Here is a 24,076-nt window from a genome sequence, read left to right as displayed (position 1 = left end):
GCTTAATATACCTTAATTTTGAGGAAATTTATGTGTACTTAATTTGTTTAAACCAAATTTTAATTAAAATCCTAATTAAAGAGTAATACCAATCTATAATTAAGGTTTTGTTTTAGGCACTGAATGATCCAAAGATTCAGCAATTCATCTACTGAGAATTCGAAAGTTGCTGGTGCATGTCTGCAGAAGCTGAAGAGAACGAGAAGGAGCTTATAATGACTTTCAAACTCTTCTATGTGGGGTCCCTTTGCAAATGGACATGCTCCCAGGGCTGCCCTTATTCTAATTTACAAAAGAAAGTGTCATATACACAAACAATTATTTCATGTCTGACATGCATGGAAATCTATCCATATTTTTAGTCTCTAAACTAAGCTACTGAATAACGTACACATACAGAATTTAGGATTACAAAAGCAAAATTCTGCAGATGCTGGAAATCTGAAATAAAAGCAGAAAATGCTTAAAATACTCGGCATGTCAGGCAGCATCTGTGGAGAAAGAAACAGAATCAATGCTTGAGATAAATGACCTTTCATTTCAAGCGGACCCCAAGTGTGTCCAGGGGTATTGCTGGAGACCAACAAACCAAAACTGAGTGTTAATGGGGCTAAATGTTGCAAAATTATCCCTGCAATTAAATTAGACAGGCTACCTGGTCAATCAATAGTATCTTGGAGTACTGAGGAGTACTTGGTTCAGATGTGGCATTAGAGAAGCCTGACTTGGCTACAAACTTCCACGTGCAGACGTGTCAACTTGGAGCTGTCTTGATTGTAAAAGGCCCAACACTAATAAATTAAAATAAACTTGTGCTACAATCACAGAAATCTGATGGCCTTAATGGTTCAGGGACCAGTATTTGAAAACCCATGGATTACAAAAGCACCATCAGCGTCAGCAGAATAGGAATTGAAGCTCACAAGCTTTGAGATAGATCATATGAGAACTGAAGCTAAATTATATAAATTAAACATCAACACTTTTTACTGCCCTAAATGAGATGTCCCACTAATTTCAAAACAAACATTGCAGATTGATTCGACTCATTCCCCAGTCCCAGGTCAAATTCAAGAATTAAAGTGAAGCAGGCTTAGGCTGGGATCTGATAAATCAAACCCTTTGGGGCTTTGTAAATTCTTCAGGCTCTAAAACTTTCAGTTCACTTTTCTCTGACAATTCTAACTTTCTCCTTCGCATTATTAATCCAATTTTGCTTCAGCTCTGCTCTCACTTTCTCCAACTCAAGGATTTTCTATCCCATACAGCTTATCATGCCCAAGTTCTCACTAGCCTATAGCATCAAGCCTCAAATGCATGAAACAAAGAACGCAGCATGGAATTTACACAGGTAAATCTATTTGAATTTCTGTGGCAAGGAGATAACCGAGATTTTATTTTTACAGGAATTTTCAGGCCACACTCAATTAAAACATTTTCTGATTGAATATGCTTTGCAAGGCAGTTTTTAAAAATTCTGGAGGGCAAGGGGGGGATCATGATTCAGTAGCAAGCATATAATACAAATATCTAAGGATTCAACTGAGCAAGTTCTCATTTTCCAAAAGGGACCACTGGTTCCCATTTCCCATCCAACTCCAAAACTGCAGTGGGCCAGACACCAATAAGCATGGGGCAATAAGTTAACGGTCCAGATGCAGGATGAACACTGAACTTATCATACTGCATCTGACCACAGAGTGAGTTCCAGCCACAGCATCACAAATACTAACTCGGGAGTGTATCTGGGTTGATCTGATCCCATCATAATGACGTTCAGTACCTCACTACACTAACCTAAACTTTCATTCTCTAATTGCAGGTACAGTACGAAGTATAGCTGGATTCCAAAATGACATCCAATTGCATTTCTTTCAGTTGTCTGGGCATCCTCAAGAAATATGATTTTTTTTTTTAAATCGAAGAAACTTTAATTATGCTTGAGGCTTTCAAAATGATAAAGGAAATAAGGCTCAACCCTAGTAAATTAGTTACAGGAGTAGCAGAACGAGAGGTCTGGAGTATAAAATGCAAAAGTCATGAGTTCGGTTAGATTCCTGGAAGTATTTCTTTTCACAGAGTCTGATTACAAAAACATGTGAACCTTCAAAAGGCAACAGAATGTCTTGAGTTACGTAAAGTAGGTGTAGAGTAGGTGGGATTAGGGCTGCTTGTGTTGCTGCAGTCTTCTGGAGCTTACTTGGTTGCCTTTGGCATTGAGATGAAGCCATCAGAGCTTTTCCTAAATTAGCCTTCCCCAGAAGTAGGGGAGGTTTTTATTCATTGGATATTGCCCATCCCTAACTGCCCTTGAACTGAGTGTCTTGCTAGGCCATTTCAGTGGGTATTTAAGAGTCAACCACATTGCTGTGGGTCTGAATGTGAGGACTGCAGATTTCCTTCCGAGTGAACCAGATAGGTTTTTACAACAATCGTTCTGGAAAAAAATCCAGATTTTTTAAAATTGAATTCAAATTCCACCATCTGTCATGGCGGGATTCGAAGCATTACCCTGCGTCTCTGGATTACCAGTCCAGCGACAATACAATTACTCCACCACGGTAGTAAGAGTGAGGAGAAAATGAATGCGTATGTAGGCTCAATCTTTTAAGGGACGGGCTTGATCAACCAGATGGCCTTTTGTTTTCGTGTGTTTTCTTCACAAGGAACACAACAGCAGACATTTCTTCCACATCTTTTCATTCTTGCACAGGATGTGGACATCGCTGGCTAGGCCAGCATTTTGCTCCTGAGGTGATGTTGAGCTGCCTTCTTGAACCACTGCAGTCCATGTGGTGTAGGTACACCCACAGTGCTGTTAGGGAGTGAGTTCCAGGATTTTGACCCAGTAACAGTGAAGGAACAGCAATATAGTTTCAAATCAGGATGGTGTGTGGCTTGGAGGGGAATTTGCAGGTGATGGTGTTCCCATGCATGTGCTGCCCTTGTCGTTCCATGTGGCAGAGGTCATGGGTTTAGAAGGTGCTGTCGAAGGAACCTTGGAGAGTTGCAGCGCATCAGTGGTGGAGGGAAGGATGTTGAAGGTGGTGGATGGGGTGCCAGTCAAGTGGGTTGCTTTGTCCTGGATGGTGTCGAGCGTCTTGAACGTTGTTGGAGCTGCACTCATCCTGGCAAGTGGAGAGTATTCCATTATACTCCTGACTTGTGCCTTGTCGATGGTGGACAGGTTTTGGAGAGTCAGGAGGTGAGTTACTCGGCACAGAATTCCCAGCCTCTGGCCTGCTGTCACAGTATTTATATGGCTGGTCCAGTTCAATTTCTAATCAATGGTAACCCCCAGGATGTTGACAGTGGGGTATTCAGCGATGATAATGCCATTGAATGTCATGGGGAGTTGGGTAGATTCTCTCTTGTTAGAGGTGGTCATTGTCTGGCACTTATGTGGCACAAATGTTACTTGCCACTTATCAGCCCAAAACTGAACATTGTCCATGCCTTGCTACATATGGGCATGGATCGCTTCAGTATCTGAGAAGTTGCAAATGATGCTGAACATTGTGCAATCAGCAGCAAACATCCCCACTTCTGACCTTCTGCAATCATTAATGAACATCCCCACTTCTGAACTTGTGATGGAGGGATGGTCATTGACGAAGCAGCAGAAGATGGTTGGGCCTAGGGCACTACCCAAGGGAACTCCTGCAGTGATGTCCTAGGACAGAGCTAATTGACCTCCAACAACTACAACCATTTTCCTTTATGCGAGGTATGACTCCAACCAATTCTCATTGACTCATTTTGCTAGGGCTCCTTGATACCACACTCTGTTAAATGCTGCCTTGATATCAAGGGCAGTCACTCTCATCTCATCTCTTGAGTTCAGCTCTTTTATCCATGTTTGGACTAAGGCTGGAGTAAGGTCAGGAGCTGAGTAGCCCTGGCAGAAACCAAGCTGAGTGTTAGTGAGCAGGTTAATGGAAAATCTAGGACTAGGGGTTCACAGTTTAAAAATAAGGGGTCACCCATTTAAGAGAGATGAGGAGAATTTTTTCTCCCAGAGGGTCATGAGTCTTTTAAGCTCTCTCAAAAGGTGATGGAAGCAGAAGATTTGAATACTTTTAAGGTAGAGGTAGATAGATTCTTGATAAGCATGGGGATGAAAGGTTATCGGGGGTAGACGGGAATGTGGAGTTGAGGTTATAATCAGATCAGCCATCATTTTATCAAATGGCAAAGTAGGCTTGAGGGGCCAAGTGGCCTATTCCTAATTCGTATGTTATTGCTGAGTAAGTGCCTCTTGATAGCTCTGTCGACGACACTTTCCATCACTTGGCTGATGATCAAGAGTAAACTGATGGCCGGGTTGGATTTGTCCTGCTTTTTGTGGACAAGGACATACCTGGGCAGTTTTCCTCATTGCCGGGTAGATACCAGTGTTGTAGCTGCACTGGAACAACTTGGCTAATGGCACAGCTAGTTCTGGAGCACAAGTCTTCATTCAGTACTATTGTTGGAATGTTGTCAGGGCCCACAGTCTTTGAAGCATCCAGTGCCTTCAGCTGTCTCTTGATATCACGTGGAGTGAATTGAATTGGCTGAAGGCTGGCTTCTGTGATGCTGGGGACCTTAGGTAGGAGACCGAAATGGATCATGCACTCGGCATTTCTGGCTGAAGGTTGTAGCAAATGCTTCAGCATTGTCTTTTGCACTGATGTGCTGGGCTCCCCCATCATTGAGGATGGGGATATTTGTGGAGCCTCCTCCTCCAGTTAGTTGTTTAATTGTCCACCACCATTCACGACCGGATGTGGCAGGACCTTAGACCTGATCCGTTGGTTGTGGGATTGCTTAGCTCTGTCTATCACATGCTGCTTTTGCTGTTTGGCAAGCAAGTGGTCCTGTGTTGTAACTTCACCAGTTTGACATCTCATTTTTAGGTATGCCTGGTGCTGCTCCTGGTATCCCCTCCTACATTCTTCATTGAACCAGGGTTGATCACCCAGCTTAATGGTCATGGTAGGTTGGGGGATATGCCGGACCATTAAGTTACAGATTGTGTTTACATACAACTCTGCTGCTGCTGATAGCTCACAGAGCCTCATGGATGCCCAGTCCTGCTCGATATGTTCGAAATCTATCCCATTTAGCACGGTGGTCATGGCTCACAACATGATGGAGGGTGTCCTCAATACTATCATCCCACCATAAAATATTTGATTTGTATTGGTTTTTCTTAAATTGTCACAAGAAATAGAAATGCAGATAAACTGCACTTTCAAAGAAAATCCACACTCGCAGATTTCCTAAAGCCTTGCATGTTCTTTGTCATTTACTAAGTGCCAATCTTTTTTGTATAACTTTAGCTCTGGGGGATGGTAAAGAAAATGAGACAAAGAATGCTAATACTCACCACCACCTTCTCAAGGGCAATTAGGCATGGGCAATAAATGCTGGTCTAGCCAGCGATACCCATATCCCTTCAATGAATTTAAAAAAAGAGTTGAAATGTGGATAAAGGTTCCAACATATGCTATCTCAAATGGCCTAATCATGTAGCTAAAGTGCTATCTTTAGATTTGTTTGTTCCTCCTGTCATTTTCTACCACTTGCTTACCTTTTGCCTTTTCTCTCCCTTTCACTCATCCTGTTTTCTCACGTTTTCATTGGATCATTTTTTTAATGAGGCCTCACTAAGCTGTCAAATCCATCTCTATATCCCTGTTTCTGCAATAGCATTGGATAACAAGTGCATTAAATAACTGATAGAAGCAACATTTTGGCGTAGGCAAAGTAAGCTAGATGTTGATAACTGTTTGGCAAATTCTTGCCACTCAAGAGACAGCATTCTATGTGAAATAGTAATGTGTTACTGATGCAGCAGTTGTGATCTCTCAATGCCAGCAACAATAATGTTGGTTCATTAACTTTACTGACCAGATGGTTGTTAACGGTGGAATGCAGGATATAAATCCATTGCAAGGTGGTGGTTTGAGGAGATTGGCATCAGTTTACCGCTGGAATATTGAGAATTTAGGCCACAGAGAAGGAACAAAGGCTGACTCGGTGAATTTCATTACTTCTCAATTTCATAATGTTGTATCACCCATCTACCTGTTCTAGATGCAAATATGACAAAACTGCTTTCACATGACATATCACCCTGGTGCGGCATAGCCTTAGTTAAGGCATTTATTTCCAATTTTAAAAAAATTACATTCCCAACTATGCACGAAGGGAGCAGCTTTCAAGTAGGTCCCTTGAAAATCATTTTAATTGTGCCACACACGTGTGGAAGTCAAATCATGCCACTGTTAGCACTAATTTTTCAATCACACTTGTGAAGTCATCCTATAATTTGAATCTGGAGGATAACTTACCAGGAGAAGGTGCAAGGCTTCAAATGTTCAATTTGAATGTTCACATTCCAGTAAACTAGGTACACTTCATCTGGCACACTATTGCCTGCTGCAAAATCCAAGGGAGTCCAGTTTCACTCTAGAATTATAAAACACAGTTTAGTAGTTCTGACCAGTTATAATTTCAACATGTATGTCAACTCATTGTCACCATATATGGAGATGAGTAATATCACACTGAAATGCATTATGAAATCATTAAAATGCACAAACTTTAACAGAAATCATTTTGAGTACACGGCAGCTGGTTTGATAACAAAGTGATCAAAGGCAGCACGGATTGTTGGTTCCCATTGTTCTAATTTAGCAAAATTGTTTAAAGTGGTGATGGTAGGGAAAGAACCAAATTTTGAAATCATTCCAGTTCTTGCCTTGCAGTGTAAATGTATTTTTTAAACTGATAAAACCAAATCCTAATAATGCATTCGTAAAAAAGTGTCTCAAAGATCAGGGACGGCTATAGTCAGAGAATGTTAACCCACAGAAAAAAGAAACAGGTAGAATTCAAAAATGTCTTAAGGTAAAAGGTGGAGTTGAGGTGTGTGTGTGTGTGGGGGTGAGGGTGGTTACTATTTCTACTGATTAGTGAGTTGGTAACAAGAGGGCATCAATTAAAGGTCATCGCAACAAAAATGAAGGAAGAGGTAGGGAGAAATGTTTTAGGCAAAAGGCTGTAAGGAAATGGAATGCCTGACCAGAACAGTGTGGAATTTAGATCCACAATAGCTTTTGAAAGAGAAGGGAATAAACGTTTAAGGGCAAGCAGAGAAATGGGGCTTACGTGGCGAGCTCTTACACAGCAGCACAGGCACAACAGGCTGAATAGCCTTTCTCTGCACAGTAAAATTCTCTGATTCTAAAATGAAATAAATTAAAAATATAAACTTTTATGATTCCAAGATGAAATAAAAATATAAACCTGGACAATAAATAAAGATCTGTGGAAAAAATGGAGGCCTTTGAAATGTGGATGCCAGGTCGTATGCTAAAAAGTCCATATTACAGACCATAAGACCAATGAAGAGGTGCTTGAAATTGCAACAAAAGGAACTTTAAAAAGTGACATCCAGAAAAGAAGGCATCAGTATATCAGCCACTTGATCAGAGCTGAAAAGCTACAGAGATCTCTTCAAGGGAAAAGTGGAGAGCAGCAAAAAGGAGCATAGTTGGATTACGGGCTTCACAAAGCAGTTGCACACGAGCTACAGCGGATGTGCAAGGATGGCGCAAGACAGACGAGAGTGACAGACCATGTGAGCAGAGTTCCTGATAGGAGTAGATACAAAGCAGCACCAGCAAAAATTAAATGGGACACTTCACATTTTTGCCAACCAAGTGACTTTGCATGTGAACAACACAAGCACAGAATTACAATAACATGAATTCAACAGTGTTAATTCCAGTTGAACGCACTTTTTTCCTCTCACCAACTATTAGGGCATCAAATTCTTACCTGAGACAGCCAAATCTAGCAAAATGCAAGATTAGCCTTGGGGGAAACTCAGCAGGATAGGGCTAAAATGGTTGTCTCAGTGTAGCTCACCACAGTTCTGTAAGGAGGGGAAATTGTGGTACTTTTTAAACTACAGAAATTCATGTTCTGAATTTGCTCTTATAAAATAGGATAATATCGCAAAATTAGAAACATTTAATTCAAGGTTTGCCCAACTCATCGCTTTTGAATATAAACTATTAATTTTAAAATAAATGCTATATTTGTACATATACAAAACAGAAAAATTGGTTAAAGGAACAACATACATAGTTCTACATGTTTCTTTATCAAGCTGTATGCATCGTTTCTTCAACCAAATTTTGTGTTATACCCTACACTTCAAAATTAAAGCTAATTCACTTCAATTTTATTGTTGTTTTATTATAAAATCCCAAATCAGTCATAATGCTACATGAAAACTGCAGACAGCAAACAATATTTATAGTTCTATACATTTCACATCACTCCAACATTATACAAGGAAATGTCATTAGAAACATAGGGTGAGTTTATTGCCTAAATATTTACTTGGAACATAACATAAACAGGATACACAAAATGCAAGCTTCAATATCAATGGACTGAGAAAAGGCAAGTTTCTGTTTGGAGACTGAGGGGGGCAGGGTTCATGATCATAAAACACTACACTCATTTCCTGAATGTTTTTATTGTAGTATATAAACCACAATATTTTTTAATATTCCTGCGGACGAACAAACGGTGTTGGTATTCCCCTAGAAAAGCCAAGAGTGATTCGTCAATATGTAAAAAACAATAAAGCTGAAAATGATAATGGGGATATGAAAAATAACGGCGAAATGAGATCTTTCAGAGGTGGTTCTGAATGTAAATAATAATAGGAGGTCCCAGTTGCTGTCAATTTTAGGGATGGTGAATCTCTCAAAGCCCCAGTTTCTGTCGGTTTCAGGGATGGTGAATCTCTCAAAGCCCCAGATGCTGTCGGTTTTACGGATGGCGAATCTCTCAAAGCCCCAGTTACTATCGGTTTTAGGGATGGTGAATCTCTCAAAGCCCCAGTTACTGTCGGTGTTAGGGATGGTGAATCTCTCAAAGCCACAGTTGCTGTCGGTGTTAGGGATGGTGAAACTCTCAAAGCCCCAGTTACTGTCGGTGTTAGGGATGGTGAATCTCTCAAAGCCCCAGTTACTGTCGGTTTTAGGGATGGTGAATCTCTCAAAACCCCAGTTACTGTCAGTGTTAGGGATGGTGAATCTCTCAAAGCCCCAGTTACTATCGGTTTAAGGGACGGTGAATCTCTCAAAACCCCAGTTACTCTCGGTGTTAGGGATGGCGAATCTCTCAAAGCCCCAGTTACTGTCGGTGTAAAGGATGGTGAACCTCTCAAAGCCCCAGTTGTTGTCGGTTTTAGGGATGGTGAATTTCTCAAAGCCCCAGTTGCTGTCGGTGTTAGGGATGGTGAATTTCTCAAAGCCCCAGTTGCTGTCGGTGTTAGGGATGGTGAATTTCTCAAAGCCCCAGTTACTATCAGTTTTAGGGATGGTGAATCTCTCAAAGCCCCAGTTACTGTCGGTGTTAGGGATGGTGAATCTCTCAAAGCCCCAGTTACTATCAGTTTTAGGGATGGTGAATCTCTCAAAGCCCCAGTTACTGTCGGTGTTAGGGATGGTGAATCTCTCAAAGCCCCAGTTACTATCAGTTTTAGGGATGGTGAATCTCTCAAAGCCCCAGTTACTGTCGGTGTTAGGGATGGTGAATCTCTCAAAGCCCCAGTTACTGTCGGTTTTAGGGATGGTGAATCTCTCAAAGCCCCAGTTACTGTCGGTTTTAGGGATGGTGAATCTCTCAAAGCCCCAGTTACTGTCGGTTTTAGGGATGGTGAATCTCTCAAAGCCCCAGTTGCTGTCGGTGTTAGGGATGGTGAATCTCTCAAAGCCCCAGTTACTGTCGGTTTTAGGGATGGTGAATGTCCCAGGGCCAGAGTCCAGGGCCCTGACCGGGGCCTCAGGAACCGAGACGGGAGGGCAGAAAGGGATATAAAAACAGCCCGATAGCCCCCGCAGAGGCACAGTTACCGGCTCCTGGAGGTGTCCCGGGTGCTGTAGAGGCGACGCGGCCAGGCCAGGCACGGCTGTGTTTGAATCCGGAGACACTCGGACACAGAAATTGAGTGAGAGAGAGAGAGAGATCGATAGGCCCTGAGCGCCAGGACCCCACCAACCCGACTGACCCAAACACCGCCTGATCACAGCCATAAACAAACTTCTCAAATCACAAAAAGAACTCACGGCGGCGGGAGGGGGGGATATCAAACAGCAAAAATGCGATTTCTTTTTAATATCCAGTGCTCTTTTTCTTCTCAGGGAGCGTTGTTTTTCCTCTCCGTAAGCGACAGGCGCTCGGTCAGGTCGCTGCGGCAGGGAGGCCCCCCCAGACTCCTCCCCCTTCCCCTCATTGGGCGGTTGTCAGGGCGACTGGGCGGTTGCTAGAGGGGAAAACCAGGGTGGACATTGAGGGTGAGGACTGGGTGGACATTGAGAGGGGATTAGGCAGTTGTTCCGCGGGACTGGGCCATTGTTGTTGGGGGAGGGGTGACAAGGACCATTTTATGATGCCCAGGCTTTGAACCTGAAGCTCGGTGTTTGATGGTCTCTGCAGGAGAGTGAGTGGCAGGATCACCAAGGCGAGGGCCACCACAGCAGCTCCTTCTCCTCAAGTTATAATTCGATCTCTCGAGTGAATATTCTTTGTTTTCTCTGTGTCAGCTGTGGCCAACTCTTGCCTCCGACTCCGAAGGTTGTCGGTTCAAGTTGGACTCCAGAGAGTTGAGTCCAAATATCCAGCTGACGCTGCCATGCAGTACCGAAGGAGTGCTACACTGTCAGTGGTGCCAGTTTCAGATGACGAACGGTTGTTATCTCTGGTGATAAAAGCAAAAAAACTGCGGATGCTGGAAATCCAAAACAAAAATACCTGGAAAAACTCAGCAGGTCGGGCAGCATCTGCGGAGAGGAACACAGTTAACGTTTCGAGTCCATATGACTCCTGTTGAAGAGTCATACGGACTCGAAACATTAACTGTGTTCCTCTCCGCAGATGCTGTCAGACCTGCTGAGTTTTTCCGGGTATTTTTGTTTTTGTTATCTCTGGTGACCTGACCAAACTTTATCCCTCAATCAACATCATTAAAAAAAAAGATTATCTGGCCATTACCAAATTGCTCTTTGTAGAAGTCTGCTGTGTGCCCGACAATACAACTGTGAATACACTTCAGATCGCTTTGGGTCATCATGAAAGATTCTATGGAAATGCAAATCATTTATTTCTCCCACAATTGCTACCTGACTTGCTGAGCATTTACACCATGTTTCCCTATTTTATATTTCAGATTGCCAGCATCTGCAGTATTTTGCCTTTTTAAATATTACTCATGTTTTGGGTTTCAAAGGTAGCCAAATTTCACTCTTGAGGCATAAGCACTTTTTCAAATATGGTTGCCAAACAGTCGCCATTTCAATAGTAATATTAAGTCTCACTCGTTATGTCTCCTTTGTTAATACTTTTGTCATCAAGCTGAAATGTTAACCCTGTTTCTCTCTCTATAGATTTAATAATAATGGTACTGTATTCACAGACTGAAGGCTGAATTGCAATGCAACTTACATCGAGAAATTCATATGAAGGCTAAGTAATCAGGTTAAAAACGTAACAAAAATAGACAAACAAGTTCAGCAGGTAACAGGGAAGTTAGTGGACGAAACATTAAAAGAAGTGAATTACATTAAAATTACAAACCAATACACCATTCCCACGTTATAGGCATTGAAGTATGTATAAATGACCACCATCTGCAGTATTTTACTTCTGTGTTAACACTTTTATTGCTTTTCCTTATTCCCTCTTTCCTCCCCATCCACCCCACCCTTCCTCCTCATAGAACAGTCTGAACTCTCCAGACATGGTAATAATGAGAAAATTGAGATCCTGAGATTGTTTCCACACAAGCAGAAAAACTAAGAGGAGATTTAATAAGGGTTTTTAAGATTATAAAGGTATTTTGCCTGATTAGGGAATCACTGAGGGGGTTATCAATTTTAAATTGCCACCAAGAGAGTAAAGGGAAAGTTAGAAATTTTTTATGGAGTGTTGGGGAATATGGAGTTGCAGGGATCGTAAAATTGAAATTTTGGTTTGTTGGACCTCAGGCTAAGACAGTAATTAACATAAACAACAGGAGCAGGAATAGACTAAATTGCCCGTCGAGCCTTCTTGGTCATTCCATAAGACCATGGCTGAACCTCAACCTTGCTCCACTTTCCCGCCCTGTTCCCATATCCTTTGATTCCTTTGGTGTCCAAAAATCTATTGATCTAAGCCTTGAACATACTCATCGATCGAACATCTGCAGCCCTCTGGGGTAAAGAATTCCAAGTATTCACAACCATCCGTGTGAAGAAATTTCTCCTCATGTCAGTCCTAAATAGTGGACCACTTATCCTGAGACTGTGCCCCTTAGTTTTTGATTCTCTAGCCAGGGAAAACTAGCCTCTCAGAGTCTACCCTGTCAATCTCTTTAAGAGTTTCAATGAGATCACCTCTCATTCTTCTAAACTCCAGAGAATATATGCCTATTCCACCCAATCACTCTCTCATTCTAGGAAACACAACTTAGATTATAGTGCCTTTAACATAATAAATATTCCAAGTGGTACACAGGAGCATTATAAAACAAAGTTTGACACTGAGCCACATAAGGGGATATTAGGTCAAATGACCAAACTTGGTCAAAGAGGTAGGTTGTAAAGAGTTTCTTAAAGGAGAAAAATGAGGTAGAGAGCTTGGGGCCTAGACAAAAGGCACAGCCACCAATGGTGGAGCAATTAAAAACAATCCAGTGAACATTTGTTGCGCCTCCTCTAAGACGAGTATATCCTTCTGTAGGTAAGGAGATGAAAACTGTATACAGTATTCGAGGTTTCATCAAAGTTCAATGTAATTGCAACAAGATTTCTTTACTCTTTTACCCACTTTCAAGAAAGGTTAACGTAACACCTACCTATGTATCATCAGCAAAATTAGACACATTACACTCAATCCCTCCAACTAAATCATTGATGTAGATTGTAAAAGTTGAGGCCCAAGCACTGATCTTTGCAGCAGCTAGTTACAGCTTGCCAACCTGAAAATAACCCATTTATTCCTATTTTCTGTTTTCTGTCTCTCATCCAATCCTCAATCCAAGCTAATGTATTACCCCTACATTTCCATGAGCCCTAATCTTGTGTAATAGCCACTTGCATGGCACCTCATCAAATGCCTTTTGAAAATCCATATATACTATATCCACCATTTTCCCCTTATTGAACACAAAAATCAAGGCTTACACTCCACTGCTGCAATGGCGGAGTGATCAGATGAGAGTTTAAACAGAGGCCTCACCTGCCCTCTCAAATGGATGTAAAAGGTCCCAAATGGCACTATTTTGAAGAAGAGCAGGGGGTTTATCACCAATGTCCAGGTCAATATTTATCTCAATAAACATCACAAAAAGCAGATTATCTGGTCATTATCACATTGTTGTTTGTGGGTCCTTGCTGTGTGCAAATTGGCTGCTGCATTGCTTAAATTACAACAGTGACAACACTTCAATTATACTTCATTGGCTGTAAAGTGCTTTGAGATGTGTGGTGGTTGTGAAAAGCCCTATAAAAATGCAAGCTTTCCTTTCATTTTACCTAACCTGCTATTTACACCTTCAAAAAACATGATTATCCTTTCATAAAACCATGTTGACTCTGCCCAATAATACTTTGATTTTCCAAGTGCCCTGCAATCTCATCCCTAATAATAGATTCTAACATTTTCCCTACTACTGATGTCTTGTTGACTGGCCTGCAGTCCCTTGTTTTCTCTCTTCCTCCTTCCTTGAATAGCAGTGTTACTGTTGCAACCTTCCTGTTCATGAATCTTAAGTTAAAGCAGAACATTGCATCTGTTAAAAGAAAATTAGATAAATGCGTGAAGCAAAGAATCATAAACTATGTTTATAGCATAGAAGGAGGCCATTCAGCCCATCAGGACCATACCAGCTCTGCAAATGCAAATCAGCTAAACCTGCTTTCTACCACATCCCCCCAACTACCTTCCCCCTTAAATGCAGCTTTTTCTTTCTCTACAGGTGCTTTCCAATTCCCTTCCGAAATCACCTGTAGAGGTGCATTCTAGATACAAACCACGCTCTGTGTTTAAAAAAGATTTTCCTCATGTTGCCTAGAGTTCTTTTGCATTCACCATTCACCTTAAATTGGTGCCCTCTGGTACCAATGGGAACAGTTTCTTCCTATCTACTCTGTTCTGACCTCTCATGATTTTGAACACCTCTATCAAATCTTCATTCAACTTTCTCCTCTTTAAGGAGAACAGCCCCAGATTTGCCAATCTATCCACATAACTGAAGTCCCTCATCCCTGGAAACATTCTTGTAAATCTTTTCTGCACCCTCTCTAATACGTTCACATCCTTCCTAAAGTGTTCATATAGAGGAATATAAAATTAATTGGACATGCATATGTTAAGAACTGTCTGGAATGGCATCTTTCCAATATATAAGACCATAAGACAAGGAGCAGAAATTGGGCCATTCGGCCCATCGAGTCTGCTCCGCCATTCAATCATGGCTGATAAGTTTCTCAACCCCATTCTCCTGTCTTCTCCCCATAACCTTTGATCCCCTTACCAATCAAGAACCTATCTATCTCGGTCTTAAATACACTCAATGACCTGACGTCCACAGCCTTCTGTGGCAATGAATTCCATAGATTCACCACTCTCTGGCTAAAGAAGTTTCTCATCTCTGTTCTAAAAGTCTTCCCTTTACTCTGAGGCTGTGACCTAGGGTCCTAGTCTCTCCTAATCAGTTTACTTTTATAGATAAGGTCTTTGTGCTTTCACAGTCAGTCATTGTAACCATGCCAATTCCCTCATAATAACTATCTCGAAACATTGATGGCCTTCAGCAGTATAAAAAGAGAGACTCACTTGACATAAAACTGACCCATAAACAAAACTAATACTATTTCTGCAACTACTTCCTAAATTGCATTGAGCAATAGTTTTCTGACCATGGCCATGATATGATTGCAACCATATACAGAGTCTATCATCACAATTCAATTGTCCTACCCTAAAACATACCTGCCTAAAATCTTACTTCTGGCACAGGACTGATTTAAAGGGCACTATATGCATTGTACAGATTCTGTCCTCCCTAAGCTCATCTGCTGGTGAAACCGTCATCCATGTTTTTGTTACTGCTAGATTTGACAAATCCAATGCTCTCTTGATTGGTCTGCATCATAAATAAAAACAGAAAGTGCTGGAAATACTCAGAAGGTCTGGCAGCATCTGTGCAGAGAAACAGAGTCAAGTTACCTTTCCAGCATCCTCAGTATTTTACTTTGGTATTTGTGCCTGTATGCTAACTCACTGACTTGGCTTTCAGTCCAGCAATGCCTCAATTTTAAAATTCTCGTCCTTATTTTCAAATCCCTCCATGGCCTCACCCTATCTCTGAAAGTTCCTCCAGTACTACAACCCTCTGTGATCCTCCAATTCTGGCTTCTTGAATATTACCAGTTTTAATCATTCTCCAATAGGTGGCTGTCTTCACCTGGCTAAGCTCTGGAATTCCCTCCATAAACCTCTCCACCCAAAGGTGAAAGTAAGCCAGTATGGTCTGGTCCGGTATGGCATACTGGTAAGAAAGTTTTTTTTATTCAGCCAGCATTTATTGCCTATCCCTAATTGCCCTTGTTCAGAGGGCATTTAAGAGTCAACCACATTGCTGTGGCCTGGCCTGGAGTCACATGTAGGCCAGACTAGGAGGCAAGGAGAGCAGATTTCCTTCTCTAAAGGACATTAGTGAACCAGATGGGTTTTTAACAACAATGATTTCATGGTCATCATTAGACTTTTAATTCCAGATTTTTATTGAATTCAAATTCCACTATCTGCTGAAGTAGGATTTGAACCCCAGGTCCCCGGAGCATTACCCTGGGTCTCTGGATTACTAATGCAGTGACAATAACATTATGCCATCGCCTCCCCCGAGGAAATAGGAATGCAGAGACGTGGGGAGGAAAAATGACAAGTGGTAGCCGTGGAGAGGTAACTTTCCAGTTGTAGTTAAGAAATCGAGTGGTTAACCCATTGAATTGTGGTTAAAGGACTAAATGAGTGGGGAAAATGGAAATGAGAATGGAAGTCACTTGTTTGTAGTTAATTATGTTTGTGTGGGAGACGGTGACAGTTTCTCTTGATTTCCAGATCATTGTTTCACGTCTTTTAAGCATAATGACCACTATTAAAACAGATCAATTAACTGACCTTGTGTGAGGATTAGTTCAGAATGTGGTGGATTTTTTTTATTTTTTGAGCAAATAATGGGCACTTCTTTCCACGTGTCTTGTACAGTTGGAATTTGAAATGCAGCACATTTCTTTGATGTGGTTTCATCTTATCATTTGAAATATGAACAAGCATCAAACTCATTCATTATAGCTGATTGAAATGGTTTGACAACTTCCACCGCCAATGTTACCTGATCTCAGAGACTTCAATGGTTAGGTGATTGCTATGTTCACAAGATTGATAAGTGATATTTTCAAAAGTGCAGTGCCACCTTTTCAAGCCGACCCATTGTAAATGAGAATATTCCTGACGCAGTGAGGAATCGTGAGGTTTTCATGTTTTCCTTTTCTGACAGCTTGTTATGAATCACTTTGATTTTCAAAGGTTTAGGGAGTGTGCCTGTGCTGTTGTTTGTGGATTATTGGCTGTATCAATCCGTCCTGTTCTTTGATGCCAGTCATGGTGCGTGTTCAAACATGCCTTGGGGGCAATGGATTGATAATCAAAGTGCTTTGAATACGGAAACCACAAGTTCAATAAAAAATAATGTGGTTTCTGGTCAAAGAAATGACCTTCCACGCATTAAATTATAATTAGTCAAATTTGGGATTCCTTGTATGACCGTACCAGTAAGAAATTTAAGTCACTTTCACCCCTGTTCCCACCTCTCTTTCCTCCTTTAAGACACTGCTTAAAACCTAATGCCTTGATGAAGCTTTTGGCCACCTGCCCTAATAGCTCCTTATGTAGCTTCAAGGCAAATTTTGTTTGATAATGTTCCTGGGTGCCTTGGGTTATTTTGTGATATTAAAAGCATCAATAAGTGCAAGTCGTTATGATTGTAATAATTGATTTTGCCTGTACACATTTTCATAAATGATAAAACCTATCCATTCTGAATTACATCTATGGTCACAGTCCTGGCCTCACCATACCTTTCCCAGGCATGTCCTTTTCAGCCGGGTGATCAGTGGAGAACATTGGGGGCAATTGTAGTGCCCTCAGATGAGGCTGAGATTGGTTACTCACAGCAGATACAAATTTGTAACCAATCTGGTGCCATGACAAACAGGAGGAGCAAAAGTAAAAATACCTGGAAAAACTCAGCAGGTCTGACAGCATCTGCGGAGAGGAGCACAGTTAACGTTTCAAGTCTGTATGACTCTTCAACAGAACTAAGGAAAAATAGAAAAGAGGTGAAATATAAGCTGGTTTAAGGGGGGGTGGAACAAGTAGAGCTGAATAGAGGGCTAGTGATAGGTGGAGATAGCCAAAAGATGTCATAGACAAAAGGACAAAGAGATGTTGAAGGTGGTGATATTATCTAAGGAATGTGCTAATTGGTGACATTAAGGGTAGAAAGCAGGACGAGCAAGGTACAGATAGCCCTAGTGGGGGTGGGGGTGGGGGGAAGGGATTGAAATAGGCTAAAAGGTAGAGATAAAACAATGGATGGAAATACATTTAAAAATAATGGAAATAGGTGGGAAAAGAAAAATCTATATAAATTATTGGAAAAAAAGGGGATCGGAAAGGGGGTGGGGATGGAGGAGAGAGGTCATGATCTAAAATTGTTGAACTCAATATTCAGTCTGGAAGGGTGTAAAGTGCCTAGTCGGAAGATGAGGTGCTGTTCCTCCAGTTTGCGTTGAGCTTCACTGGAACATTGCAGCAGGCCAAGGACGGACATGTGGGCATGAGAGCAGGGTGGAGTGTTGAAATGGCAAGTGACAAGGAGGTCTGGGTCATGCTTGCGGACAGACCGAAGGTGTTCCGCAAAGCGGTCACCCAGTCTGCGTTTGGTCTCTCCAATGTAGAGGAAACCGCATTGGGAGCAGCGAATGCAGTAGACTAAATTGAGGGAAGTGCAAGTGAAATGCTGCTTCACTTGAAAGGAGTGTTTGGGCCCTTGGATGGTGAGGAGAGGGGAAGTAAAGGGGCAGGTGTTGCACCTTCCGCGGTTGCATGGGAAGGTGCCGTGGGAGGGGGTTGAGGTGTAGGGGGTGATGGAGGAGTGGACCAGGGTGTCTCTGAGGGAACGATCCCTGCGGGATGCCACCGGGGGGGTGAAGGGAAGATGTGTTTGGTGGTGGCATCATGCTGGAGTTGGTGGAAATGGCGGAGGATGATTCTTTGAATGCAGAGGCTGGTGGGGTGATAAGTGAGGACAAGGGGGACCCTATCATGTTTCTGGGAGGGAGAGGAAGGTGTGAGGGCGGATGCGCAGGAGATGGGCCGGACATGGTTGAGGACCCTGTCAACCACCGTGGGTGGAAAACCTCGGTTAAGGAAGAAGAGAAGACATGTCAGAGGAACTGTTTTGGAAAGTGGCATCATCAGAACAGATGCGACGGAGGCGAAGGAACTGAGAGAATGGGATGGAGTCCTTACAGGAAGCGGGGTGTGAGGAGCTGTAGTCGAGGTAGCTGTGGGAGTCGGTAGGCTTGTAATGAATATTGCTGGACAGTCTATCACCAGAAATAGAGGCAGAGAGGTCAAGCAAAAGGGTCATTTTTAAAAATTAATTGGCGAAGAGTAAATGATCCTGCTGTTATAGAAGTAGCATTTGTCATTTTTTTAAAAACTGAAGAAAATTACTGAAATAAAATTACTCTCAAATCAACATTGCTGTTGACATGTTCCATTAAAAAAATCCTTGACTAACTGGCCAAAATCTTTGTGCAGTCCCCAGAGCTGCCTGCCCAGCCAGAGCCAATTTTTAAGCCAGCATTCCCATAAACTGCAACCTATCACAGTTAAGAGGTGGTGTCTGTTTGCACTGTGACGTCGTCATGTAATCCATTCGCACATGTCTGTCCGAGACCCCTGGTTTTATAACCCACGCTTGGGGGGCGCGGTGATAGCTTCCTTTTGTTTGACAAGGCGGTGGGAGAGAAACGATGTCGGCATCGCTCTTGGGTTCAATATTAAAGGGGAGTGTGCGGGAGGTGCGCTGGCTTTTCAGCCCCAGGCGCCTATACCGCAGCCAACGGGGAGTTTATGGTTACAAGCCTGCCGGGAATGACAGTGTTCTTAAATCAACAAGAGAAGTCCCAACTCAAGGTCAGTTGTGTGCATCCTAAGAGATTATAAGGTTTGTTTTTTTTTGGGGGAGGGGTGGAATTGGACTGTAAAATTTTCAATCTAATAGCAAGAATTTGTAAAACTTCTTATTGTGTCAAGTCAGCGAGACTCATTGTAAAGTCTGGAACCTTTGGAAACAAAGTGACAGTTCACGAAGTCGCTTCAGTTACCTTGTCACAAGGCTGGGATACTCAATCCTCTTTCTGTTACAAATGGCTGCCCCTCAAGGTTTTCCTGAAAAGCTGCACCTCCAGAACACAGGACAAATGCTGAGAGCCTGAGCATTAAACTCGTGCCTCCTTGGCATTTCAACTTAAAATGTATAGAGTTGCATATTTTTAAAAAGGTTTTTTTTTATTGTTGTTGTTCTCGTTACCTACAATGGGTGTTAAGGGTCGTTTGTGTTCTTCCTGCAGCCTGTATCTGCTATTTTTTTATTTCTGGTGTGTCAGCTTTTTCGTGTTCCTTCCAAATCGTAACAAGCTGGAAGTTGGGCTGGTGCCATTTTTAATACGGTCGCGCTGGCAAAATGTCAGAAACAGAAAGTGAATGATTAGTATTGTAAATTAGCGTCTTGGGTGCTGCCCACAGGGTCTGAATGATATATGACACGAATACGTAATCTAGTTTTGTGAGTGTGGTATGGGTGCAAGGTGTTTAATATCTACAACTTTTTATCAGAATTCTAAAATTTGGGCTCATTGCATCCTTGATATTAAAAGGACATTATCTCGATTTTTTGAAAAAACGTTCAGAATTTTCTCTTTGTCACTACTTACTACCAATGGGTAACTGCCATTGAAACATTTTGCATGACATAGTGTGGAATTATCTGCCCTCCACACTACACAGAATTGTTTCTTCTCACAGCTTAAATGAAGCTTGTCCTGAGTTATATCACCAGGCTGCTAGTTTAGAGCCTTGCTTTGATGACACTTTGTTCACTCTGCCCCATTGTCAGTGTCATAGCGCACCTTGTCCAGTTATCACTATGTAGGCATGGACCATTTTAGCCTTCTCCTTATTAATGATCCTTCATCCTCAAACTTCTCCTGAGATACTCACGGGCTCTGACACAACTACCTCACCATGAGCTCCACAGGGAAAATGCCATCAAAGTTGCCAGCTGCCTAGAAATAATACACACAAAAGACCAATATATGTGCTTACTTAAAAGTAACTTAGTTATGGGTTTCTCCCTAAAGCTCAGCAGAATAAATGGTTTGATCTTTGATCCTTCGATCTTTGCTTGATTTCCATTAGGACAGCATCATGGCACAAAAGTAGAAAATACTGCAAATTCCCAGCCAGTCCAGTAGCATCTGTGTAGAGAGAAATGGAGTTAATATTTCAGATCGATGACCTAACTAACCTTCAGAGCTCTGCTCATTCAGAACATTCTGACAAAAGATTATTGATCTGAAATGTTAACTCTCTGTTTCTCTCTTTCCACAGATGCAGCCTGGGCTGTTGAGTATTTCCAGCGATTCCTGTTTTATATCCAGTTTCCAGCACCTGCAGTATTTTGCTTTTGTATCAGTGTTGTGGCCCTACTACTGTACTTCTTCATGCCTATATCAGGGAGGAGAGAAATTAACCCATTTTGTTGTTTTATTATCCACTTACCTATGCTGGTTCATCTACATGTGGGGCAAGGACAAGACTGGATGTGGTTGTGATGCCTTGTGTACCCTAGGGTCATGTATGAAAATCGTCATTGTACCAAGTACAGCTGGCTGTTATGACTGATGCAGTTGGTAAAGTGGAGTTATTTAAAAATCCCAGAAGGAAACTTTAAACAACTGTCATAATCAATAATTTTAAGTGTTATGTTTGAGATGTGACTCTAAACTCAGGAATCAGACCACTAGTTCTCGTGGCTTTACATTAACTAATTGAAACATTTTATTAATTTATACTGGTTAAAATATATGTACACATGGCTACAAATGACTACTATCATAACTTTTAACAAGTTCCCATACTAATCTCTATTAAGGCAACAACAACCCATAGACTTAACCAAACACCAGGCGAAGCATTTTCACCTTACAAATTCAAAATGAGGTTCTTTCCACTGTGGAGCCAGTTGGAGGTTTGCAGCTGCCTTTTGACCTTACATTGCCTCTGCTCTGCACACCCGAAAACTACTGAAGTTATACCTACCAGCCCCATTGAATGTTAATTCTCATTGTATCAATAACCTCTTTGAACTTCACCTTTTAACAATGAAACCCCTTTCATAGTACCAATTTTATTAGTAATATAAACATTTTGCTTGATAGCTGTTAGGTGTCAAGTTTTCACCCCGCTTCTTGAATGCTCTATTCAAAAAATGCAAATGCGTGCTATCTCCCTGTTTGCATCTCAAACTAGTACGTCTGAGCACCCAGACTGGCTGGCTTTAATCCAATTAAGACATAACCGCAAACTAAACTTCTATTTTAAAGAAAAATTTTTTCCAAAATATTATATACATTAATAGCTTCATGACACTGGCCTACCTGGAACCATGTCCAGTTTTGGGGGGCGAAGCAAAGATGTGTAGGACACAACGACAACAACTTGCATTAATTATTAGTCACCAGTGTGATTTCTTTCATTCTGTAGTTGACCATGGTTTAGTACGGCTGGTAACAGCATATCGTGAACATGGCCACAAAGCTGCTAAAATCGACCCATTGAATCAAGGTGTCATAGAGATGATTCCTGAAATCCAGGTTTTAACTGAAGCGCTTCAGGGTCACGACCTGTTCAACACAAAAGGTAAGTAAATGGGCTGTCTATTTTTGTTAGAAGAAATTAGAATTAAAACATTTCTCACTCTCTTTCTACCTGGATAGAGCCGAGATTACAAAAGCATGATATTTTACATATTTCCTCTAAAACTGGACATAACTGTTGAATGTAATGTCTAACAGGCACGTAGTTCATGATTTCCTGAAAGTGTATGTGATTGGACCTCTGAGTACAATTTGGGATTGCACCTCTCAAAGGTAATACGTGGGTTGGAGAATGTGTGGCTTCAAGAGAAACAAGAAAACACTCTTCAAAGTAAACGAGTTATGAGGAAAGATTAGAAGAGCTTAAGCTATACAGTTGAACTCCTTTAAAAGTATTAAATAGTACAGACAAAATTAACCTAAAACATTACTTCAAGGTGAATCAGGACAAAGGATATAAAGTTTAAATTGGCATTAATTTTGTACCACCAATCTTAGAAGGCAATCAAAACATTCTTTGTGCAAAGAGCCTAAACATTTTGAATAATTCATTAGGTAAGGTAATGAAGTTATTTTCATTATTTGGATCCTAAACTGGGGAAATTGGGGATGTGTTTGATGAGCTGAATGGCCTTTTTCATTTTTTTTCTCCTGTTCTTATTCCATGTACGGCTCATTATCAGACTCAACAGGTTCATCATCCTCCATTGCTGATTAGAGAACGATGGGCTTTTAAGACAAAGGGTAGAAAACAATATAAGCCTAAACTGATCCATAGGCTGCAATGTTATGGAGTAAAGATTCAGGGCAGGTATCTGAGAAGCTACACCCTTTTTGGCCTAATAGAAGTTTTTACTACCGATTCTATTACTACCCAATGCCAGGTGTGAGCAAAAGCATTACTTGTGGCCTGAACCAATTATAATCCATCTCATTTTCTTTGAATCTGTTACCATGCCGACTGGTGCAAAGTGTTGTCACACCAAAATGCAATCTTGCAGATAACTGATTTTCTGCGTCAGTAACCTCAGCCATCCAGCATCAACCCATGCTGCTGTCGCACACCATATCCTGGCAGCTAATTGGATTACAGGGCAATGGTGAAGGCAAGTTGATTCTCTATCCCTTCAATTGCAAATAATTTGTGGGCACTGAGGCATAAATGCCCACAAACTCGCGGGCAGCTTTATTCTGTGTTTAGGACAGTCAAAGAAGATCCCAGGTTCAACTCTTGATCTGTGTGACATGAATTGAGCTCAGCCAATGTGAGTGCTGCTATTAATTTAGCACCCTTGGGGTTGAAAGATCCATGCTCATGACTGCTACCTAACACTCTGCTTGAAGTACACATGTAAGGACATTGGCTGAGGTTGCATTTGTGGATCAGTAGTGAAAAAATAAGTCAACGTTATCAGGAGAGGGGAGAGAACAAGAGAACACCTCAAGAACTTTCCATCATCTTGGGAGGAAAACAAAAAATGGCGACTGAGGAAGTGAATCCTCAATGATTTCTAAAAATATGATAAAGGTGCCTTCCTGTTTTGAAATTTGCAAAGGAAAGAGGAAAACATGAAATATTTACTTAGCTTTTGATTTGTGGTTATGCCACTTTTCCCATTGAGCAGGCAACAAAGAAACTGTCCGTGTGCAGGGTTTATTATAAAAGTGTCTGACTCTAATGCAGTTGTATTCATGTAACTATCTTGACAGCAGTAAAGTCTGAAGTTCTACACACTGCTATACATGTTTACATGAATACATCCAGTAAGCATGGAGAGAATTTCTCCTCTGTCTGCTTCTTTGTCATTCCCTGGTTACTGACTCCATCCCTGTCTCTGGCAACAGTCTGAGATTAAGCCAGTCTATTTGTAACCTTGGTGTCACATCTGAACCTGAGATGAGCTTCTGAGTGCATACTTGTGCCATCAATAAGACTGCCTGTTTCAACCCATGTGACTTTGCTCCATCCCAGCTCATCTGCTGCTGAAACCCCCATTCGTATCTTCGTT

General features: G+C 41.6%; 2 protein-coding genes across 2 annotated transcripts in view; one reads left to right on the top strand and one right to left on the bottom strand.

Moving 5' to 3' along the window:
- The window catches only part of upf2 (UPF2 regulator of nonsense mediated mRNA decay), a 137,977-nt gene extending 127,903 nt beyond the window's left edge, over nucleotides 1-10,074 (bottom strand). Inside the window, exons 1-3 of the mRNA XM_078552963.1 lie at nucleotides 9,927-10,074; nucleotides 7,831-7,927; nucleotides 6,339-6,456 (exon numbers count right to left, since the gene is read on the bottom strand). The gene's annotated coding sequence lies outside the window, so the exon portion shown is untranslated. The remainder of the gene's footprint in view (nucleotides 1-6,338; nucleotides 6,457-7,830; nucleotides 7,928-9,926) is intronic.
- Nucleotides 10,075-19,038: 8,964 nt separating this feature from the next.
- dhtkd1 (dehydrogenase E1 and transketolase domain containing 1) overlaps nucleotides 19,039-24,076 on the top strand; it is a 40,674-nt gene continuing 35,636 nt past the window's right edge. The window contains exons 1-2 of the mRNA XM_078552962.1: nucleotides 19,039-19,323; nucleotides 21,955-22,110. Coding sequence (XP_078409088.1) covers nucleotides 19,161-19,323; nucleotides 21,955-22,110 — 319 coding nt within the window. The 5' untranslated portion in view covers nucleotides 19,039-19,160. The remainder of the gene's footprint in view (nucleotides 19,324-21,954; nucleotides 22,111-24,076) is intronic.

Source organism: Cetorhinus maximus, chromosome 12, assembly GCF_964194155.1.
Source record: "Cetorhinus maximus chromosome 12, sCetMax3.hap1.1, whole genome shotgun sequence".
Classification (NCBI taxonomy): domain Eukaryota; kingdom Metazoa; phylum Chordata; class Chondrichthyes; order Lamniformes; family Cetorhinidae; genus Cetorhinus; species Cetorhinus maximus.
The sequence above is the reverse complement of the archived record's forward strand: the minus strand, read 5'-3'. Positions and strand labels throughout refer to the sequence as shown.